The 8,623-nt window shown below is 41.1% G+C and overlaps 1 protein-coding gene across 1 annotated transcript in view; it reads left to right on the top strand.

Moving 5' to 3' along the window:
* Positions 1–2,578: 2,578 nt before the first annotated feature.
* The window catches only part of LOC139384042 (latent-transforming growth factor beta-binding protein 2-like), a 146,276-nt gene continuing 140,231 nt past the window's right edge, over positions 2,579–8,623 (top strand). The window contains exons 1-2 of the mRNA XM_071128676.1: positions 2,579–3,452; positions 8,494–8,567. Of these exons, the coding sequence (XP_070984777.1) occupies positions 2,989–3,452; positions 8,494–8,567 (538 nt within the window). The 5' untranslated portion in view covers positions 2,579–2,988. The remainder of the gene's footprint in view (positions 3,453–8,493; positions 8,568–8,623) is intronic.

Here is an 8,623-nt window from a genome sequence, read left to right as displayed (position 1 = left end):
GTACTATTGTTTTTACAGATGAACGTGGTACCTTCAGGCGTTTGGAAATTTCTCCCAAGGATGAACCAGATTTGTGGAGGTCTCCAATTGTTTTTCTGATGTCTTGGCTGAATTCTTTTGATTTTCTCATGATGTCAAGCAAAGAGGCACTGAGTTTGAAGGTAGGCCTTGAAATACATCCATAGGTAGACGTCCAATTGATTCAAATAATGTCAATTAGCCTATCAGAAGTTTCTAAAGCCATAACATAATTTTCTGGAATTTTCCAAGCTGTTTAAAGACACAGCCAACTTAGTGTATATGAACTTCTGACCCACTGGAATTGTGATACAGTAAATTATAAGTGAAATAATCTGTCTGTAAACAATTGTTGGAAGAATTACTTGTGTCATGCACAAAGTAGATGTCCTAACCGACTTGCAAAAACTATAGTTTGTTAACAAGAAATTTGTGGAGTGGTTGAAAAACGAGTTTTAATGACTCCAACCTAAGTAATGTAAACTTCCGACTTCAAATGTATATACCAGGCGGTGTCAGAGGAAGGCCCAAAAATGTGTCAAAGACTCCAGTCACCCAAGTCATACACTGTTCTCTGCTACCGCATGGCAAGTGGTACCGGAGCGCCAAGTCTAGGTCCAAAAGGCTCCTTAACAGCTTCTACCCCCAAGCTATAAGAATGCTGAACAATTAATAAAATGGCCACCCGGACTATTTACATTGACACCCCACCCCCCTTTGTTTTTACACTGCTGCTACTCGCTGTTTATCGTCTATGCATAGTCACTTTACCTCTACCTACATGCACAAATTACCTCGACTAGCCTGTACCCCCGCACATTCACTCGGTACCGGTGCCCCCTGTATATAGCCTCATTATTGTTCTACTGTGTTACTTGTTATTTCGACTTGATTTTATTTAGTAAATATTTTCCCAAATCTATTTCTTGAACTGCACTGTTGGTTAAGGGCCTGTAAGTAAGCATTTCACGGTAAGGTGAACCTGTTGTATTTGCATGTGACAAATACTATTTTATTTTATTTGGGTGGTTGCAGATGGGTTATTTAACAATTGTAGGCAGGTGCTGAAGCGTTACAGATTCTGCGATAGAAATTTTAAGGTAATTTCCGATTGAGCAGACATACAGCATTTACAGTTTGCAGCTTTGTCGCTAAAGCAATAACATTGCCTTTAAATTTAAATCATGCTGTAAAGCTAAACTTCTACAATGCAGATTGAATAAAGCTTGTTCACACTGCAGGTCTTAATGCTCAAATCAGTTTTGTTTTTCAAATCCGTTTTGGAGTACTGACTGTCATAACAGTTAGTTATGTTAAGTTACAAGTGACCAAATCGGATTTGTGTGTTCAGACAGTCAATTGCTGACAATTACTGACAATCAGACGCTAGTTGTCATAGTAATGATGGGTGAGGGCACAGTGGTGTAGGCTGATTGGTGGTGGTGCTCCTGCTTCCCATCAAAGGCTAAGGTGACAACAATGCCTGCCATGGATGTTTCCCAGTTGCTTTGAATGTTCAAAATCATAGTGTAACAACCTTTTTAAATCCTCAGAGGATAAGATGATCCAACTTTCACAATGAGTTCATTTTTATCTAGCAACCGCAGTCAACTAGCTAGCAAGGTAGCTGTTGAGCTTTCTAGCACATTCACTAATTCGCCAATCAGCAAGCTAGTTAGCTACCATGTCATGTTCATGTCAAACTGTCAACAGAGTAGCTAGCAAGCAACAAAATATGCCAAATAGCAGTCTAAAAACCACTTGGGGGTAAATAAACAAGACTTTACCATTCCGACACAAGTCGCATGGCCAGGAATCAGATTTTTATCTGACTTCAAATCAAGCTGATTCCATGTGCTTTTTGGCTTTTCAGACTGCAGAACAGATTTGAAATGTATATGCAAAAACATTGGATTTGAGTAACTTCAAACTGCCAATGTGAACCAAGCTGAAGTGTATCATTGTGGGTTGAATGGGATAAGGCAGCCAACTCTCTTTGGGTTGTTTAAGATCTTATGGGAGAAAAGAAATGTGTTGTTTCCAGGCAGTCCAGGGAAACTGATGATGCAGCATGGAAGAGAGGGGAAGATGAATGGGATTTGTTATATAACTTCTATAGTTTTCCAAGAACTCAAATGTAGCTTTAACCGTGTGTGCACTTCCCATATCCTCCATGTTGTGTGACATAAATATCATATTGTTATGTCAATGTTCAATTACGAGCCTACTAATTACTCAATCACGTTTATCAATGTGCTATATTATATGACAAGTTGACCTTACCTAGCATACTCAATCTAACATTTACTTGATTTGCATTTTTAATACTATCCTGCAAGTATCCACATTGTGCGCTACATGTGCGTTTATGCAACCGCAGCAAAGAGGAGCGCAGGGTTAGTTTGTGTATGATCTCGTGCTGTAGCTTGGCGGCTTGGACTGGGGGGGCTGAGCGTAGGCATCAATAAGACCACTAAGGGGGAGTTTTCTACTTGTAAAACGCATGAAAAGCCTCCACAAATTCCCGGTGACTTCAGATTCAAGGAGGTGGTCATATCCATCGGAGCACCATACATACTCTAGAACTTTCACTTCTAGTAGGACTGCGGCTTCAGACAAAATCCCATTGCTGCCTGCGCGCGCTCTTAACATGAACTCAAATGGATTAAAACGTATCTGACATAAACCTGTTTCTGTAAGTAACCTATAGGTAAGCTTTACATTTTCAATTTTAGGAGAATATGCGAAAGCTGTGAATTGGTTTAAGATTTTGAATCCATCCTGCGTAATGCTTACCTGGACATTATGAAGAGACATCAAAGCATTTTGCATGCTTGGGAAAAGATACAGTATTGCTGAAACTTTCTGTTCGCCTCCATTCAACCACTCGATATTGCTTGTGGCTATCGACACAACTGAATCTTGAGTGACCAGCCTACACGTAGCAGCAATTCCATTTTTGACACAAATATGGACCGTTTATGGATTGCAGTTTTAGTGGTTCTAACCATTGCACTAGTACGAATGTGTGACTGCCAGAAGGACTCAACAGGTGGTAGACAGGAGATGTGGGAGCAGCTCCGGGAGCTAGCGAGGAGCCAAGGTCACTCCGCAGTGGGAGCTAAGGACGCTGTCCCCGACATACCATCCAGAGAAAGCTTGCTCAACTTCTCTCATAATGTCTCGCACTCCGGTCGCCGGGCTCCGGTGAGCTCATCATCTCAACGAGATAACAGGTACGCGACGGCAATTAAACCAGTTCCAGCTCCCAGTACGGAAGCTTCCCTCCGGGCGGATGATGCCACGGTCCCACGAGATGCTGTGCGTAGGGCCGCGATACAGCTCGGCACCCATCACTCATCACAGCAAAGACCCCGAATCAGTTCCAGACAAAGCAACAAACCCAGCTCAACGCATACCAGGCGCCTTGCAGGGTAAGACACAGCGCTTGTTTTTTGTTGTTGAACAAATATGTACTGCCCGCAGGAGTACTTTTGAGTTTGTCTACAAATTAAACATGTATTTTTTTTTTTTTTTACATAAATCCTGCTGTTTCTCCTCCCGGGGTTGTGAGGTTACATTATTTATTATCATCTTTGATGTTTGTGATTTGTGTTGTTGCTATTGTGTCGTGTCATGAATGAACACTAGCCTACTACAGTGAAACATTTGCTTAGTTGATACACTTGCTATTTGTCTGCTACACAATAATGATTGTATTATAGGGTGAATGACTTTCAACAGTGGCCTATGCAGTTGTGTGCCCTCTATCTGCTACAGATGTTTTGTTGCTCTTATTTTCCCCTATATCTCACACAGGATGGAAAACATTGGCTATATTGCTATATTGCCTAATGAATGAATTAAATAATTCCATCCCATGGCTCCAGTGTGTCTGAAGTGAAAGTCGGACCTCTCCTTTATTCAGTCTGACACTGAATTCCTCAGTGACATTTCTCTGAATGGAATGATAATTTGTCATGTGGGGTCATGGCAGGACTTGAACTATATTGGTAGAGGTTAAACCCTTTATTCATATCAGAACAGTGAACACAACATGTTTCTCTGGACTAGGAAGTTGTTCATTAACGACAAGTGTTAAACCCCATTTTTGTCACCAGTTTATGCAGAGCAGTTTATTGAAAGAGCTATCATTTCATCTTAAGAAAACTTTGAAAGCAGTACAGTTACCATGTCCTCAGACTACTCCTAGGTATGTGTGTGTGTGTGTTGTGTGAATACACATGCTGCCCATGGCCATGTAGTGGTTCTACAAAAGCCCTTGCCCACATTTGCAAATTCACTTAGTGATTAGAAACACCTGTTTTCCTGGAGGCTTTTTCTCAGTGCTGCAAATACCTGGAGTTCTTTCTCTTTCTCTTTACTCAAAACAGAACCATCAGTTGTTTCCATTAAAAGCTGATTCTTTTTAGTAAATGAACCCTCATGCAGCCAACCCTGTTTGTTCCATAGGACAACGCATGGTACACATGCATGGCACACGACCCTATGGGAATCAGGTTATTTATATGGTCAGTTTCTGAGGGACACTTTATGAACAGTATGATGATCCCTTCTAATTGGAGAAACACATGTTGGGGGATGAAAGGTGTACTCACAAACCTTACTCTGCTGAATAAGGTGAGGAATGCCTAGCACACTCTGTGTAATGTCTGACAGTTATGGTTAGGAGGAGGTGAGTAGGGAAAGATCTGGGATGATAGTCTGAGTGCCCTGATTTCAACCACCGTTCTCCTTTTAATATCTTGCACTGGTAGGCTTGTGTCACTTGGTTCCAGAAAAGTCAACCTAATATAATGGTTCCCATAGGAGATTTGGAGATATTAGTGTATCAGTGTGTTCAGCACCAATGTCTTTATTACTGTTGCTGAGTTGCTGTAGAAAGCAATTCATGTGGCGCCCCCACATCCACACAACACAATGGGCTAGATTCCATCAAACTTGTACGGTAACCAGAAACATCTTACTTCTTGTGCATTAAGAATGCACATTTGGATTCATGGACTCAACAAGCCTATGTTACAAAACAATGTGAATAAAAATATAATCCAACCCATGTGGATTTAAACATGCTTTCTCACTGCACAGAATAAGTGTTATTAAAAAATATATATATATCCAGGAACCTAGTTACTAGTTTGATTGAATAGGGTATGCGCGTCAATCTAATTAACATAATACCAAATCAGCATGAAAATCAGTCTGTTTATGAATGACATCTGTTTTTTGTATGGGCTGCGTCTCAATCCACGGCATCCGCCTATGTTGCCTTCCACATCTTTTTTTAAATGTTTTTTTTTTTTTTAACTAGGCAAGTCAGTTAAGAACAAATTCTTACTTACAATGACGGTCTACTGTGGAACAGTGGGTTCAGCCTTATTCTGCCCCTGAACGACAGATTTTTACCTTGTCAGCTCGGCTTAGATTTGTAGGGGTTAAAGGTCCAATGCAGCTGTTTTTTATCTCAATATCAAATAATTTCTGTGTAACAATTAAGTACCTTACTGTGATTGTTTCAATTAAAATGGTCAAAAATAAACATTAGCAAAAAGCATTTTCTCAAACAAGAATTTTGATGGGACTGTCTGGGAGTGGTCTGAGTGAGGGACCTAATTGGAGGACCCTAATGGGAGGGATATGTAACCTGAAAACTAGTTGTTATTGGCAGATAGGTTTGAAACTTTGTCATTGGTCTATTAACTTATACTGCCTAGTGATGTTGCCAGGCAGGCCAAAACTCCATCCCACCATCTTTTCAAATCGCTCAAACACTAAAAGGGCATTATCATAATGTTCACAATTTCACAGTATTATTTAAACCGTATTGAGTGGAAATAAATACCTGCCCCTTTAAGGGATTGTAACAGTAAAGGTGCCATAAATCTTCAGAGGCATTAATTAACCTTGTGTAATTCACGATTTTTCACCTCTTTCTCTTTCATTAGCTTGAAATGAATTATCTGCTTGTCGTTAGAGAGCGTGTGCTTGCATGACACATTTCCTCTCGGAATTCCCACTGTCTCCTTACTCACTCCCTGATTTCTGGTTAGCCCTCTGGGATAGGGAGTTCCACACGGCGTACCTGTCATGCCCTCTTGAGCTCAGTCTGTCAGGAAGACCCAGGACTGCTCCAACTTGCTCGGAAAATTGCTCAACCTGGCTGCATAAAATGGGTCATTATGAGTGCAATATGACATCATTGATGTTTATAGAGCTTTTATGAAAGGTTTTGTTATGTAGAACTTGAATACTTTTACCATGGTACTCTACTCTTCATGATGCTATCAGGAATGATCCCTATAGGCATCAACTTCCCCACAGACCTGCTGGTCTATTTTGTATGGTTCATATTCATAATTTCTGGGAGATATTATTGTTTTCTAAGTCACTGTTGGATAGTTAAAATATGGTGAATCAGCTGTTTGCAATTGTAAAGGTAATTGATTAACTACCTACTAACTACTTTGCTCTAGTCTGATTGGTCAGATGTTTGTTAGTTGTCAGAAGAGTTCAGGAGTTGATGCATGGTTGTGAATATGGTCAGTTTGCCTTAGCATTTCACAGCTAAGGCAAAGCGACACAACAACCAATGGTTGCGTGGCACGTCATCGACTGTGTCATCGACTGACAAATTGCTATAGCAGATGTGGTTAACTGATTCTTAAAATACCTATCCAGGCATTGTAAGATCTGTCAGGCATCAGCAACGTCTAACAATAGGAACACGTCCTAAATCTGCAAAAGAGTCAATGGTCTCCATCCAGTGTTTTTCTACATAGAGAGTAATCTATCCATCTAAAGAACTCTCAAACCACAAAAAAAAAACGGATGTAATCGTTAGTCTTAACCGTTTTGCAACGGAAACAAGAGTTTCTATTAGACAAATTCTGGTAGGTCCCTCCCCATTTCATTCCGTTTCCTTCCGTTTGGATCTGGTTCCTAGTGAATACACCCCAGTTGACTGACCAGGTGGTGTTGACAGAAGGCAGACAGTACTACTGTCACCCTGTGTTTACCCTTTAACAGTTTACTAGTCATCTCCTGACCCAGAACAGATATCGTACTGTATCTGCATAAGCCATACATACATTCACTCAACTCATTGCCATTAATATCTCGTGGAAAGAAGATGGCAAGTCAATTTATGCCAGAACTCTTGTTTGTGGTTTGAATTTGCCCTGGAGTTGCTCTTGTGGTGTGTTGCCTTTTCATGCATCTCGCTGTTCAAATTGGCCAGCGCTGTTCTTGCAGAGTAAAATATGTAAAGAATCTAGTTATTATAGTTTGAAACTTGTCATCTTTCATTTTCCTGGAGATTTATGTGAGCAAAGGGTGCTTTTCATGTGTTTCTCCTGTTCCCTCCCAGGCTCAGATAACCACTAGCCTATTTGTTTTCCCTCTGGACTCCATGCATAACAGAGAGAGAGGGGTGTGTGGCTCTACACTCACAGATAGAGTTTCATGATTTGCCTGCAAATGTTATTGAATAAAATGCAATTATTTCTGAATCTCTAAGGTGCTCCTTCAATAGGCCAACCACATTAAGGGATATGAGACTATAATGGGGTCAGAATTAAATCTCAGATAGAAATGTTAAGGTTTGAGACCATGAACACTCAAAACATTATTCCTCTTATGAATTGTCCATTTATTACGTACAAATCAAATAAAATGTATTTATAAAGCCTTTTTTACATCAGCAGATGTCACAAAGTGCTTATACAGAAACCCAACCTAAAACCCCAAACAGCAAGCAATGCAGATGTAGAAGCACTGTGGCTAGGAAAAATTCCCTAGAAAGGCAGGAACCTAGAGAGGAACCAGACTCTGAGGGGTGTCCAGTCCTCTTCTGGCTGGGCCGGGTGAAGATTATGAGAGTACACTACCATTAAGGCCATATCGTTCTTCAACATATTGAAACGTTCATAAATGACCAACAGGGTCAGATAATATTCACAGTGGTTGTTGAGGGTGCAAAAGGTCAGCACCTCAGGAGTACATTTCAGTTGGCTTTTCATAGCCGAGCATTCAGAGGTTGAGACCGCAGGTGAGAGAGAGAGAGAGAGAGATTCAGTTAGTTAGTTAGTTGAAAACAGCAGGTGCGGGACAAGGTTGCACGTCCGTCTGGTAAACAAGTCAGGGTTCCATAGCCGCAGGCAGAACAGTTGAAACTGGAGCAGCAGCACAACAGGGTGGGCTGGAGACAGCCAGGAGTCATCAGGCCAGATGGTCCTAGGGTTCAGGTCCTCTGAGAGAGAGAGAGCGATGGGAGAATTAGAGCGAGCATACTTAAGTTCACATAGGCCACCAAATAAGACAGAAGAATTTCACCAGATAGGACAGACCCTAGCCCCCTGGCACATATACTATTGCAGCATAGATACTGGAGGCTGAGTATTACATATCCCCATACAGTATTACATATCCCATTTCTCTCCCTCTCTTTCTCTGCAGGCCTAATGTATGTGGAGGTCACCAGTGCTGCTCTGGATGGGCTGTGGCTTCTGGCACCAACCGCTGCATAAAGCGTAAGTATTCATCTTTGACCATATGCCTTAGGTAAACAATGATCAATGATAATCTC

This window comes from Oncorhynchus clarkii, chromosome 25, assembly GCF_045791955.1.
Source record: "Oncorhynchus clarkii lewisi isolate Uvic-CL-2024 chromosome 25, UVic_Ocla_1.0, whole genome shotgun sequence".
Taxonomy (NCBI): domain Eukaryota; kingdom Metazoa; phylum Chordata; class Actinopteri; order Salmoniformes; family Salmonidae; genus Oncorhynchus; species Oncorhynchus clarkii.
Note: the sequence above shows the minus strand (reverse complement) of the source record. Positions and strands in the feature narration are given on the sequence as shown.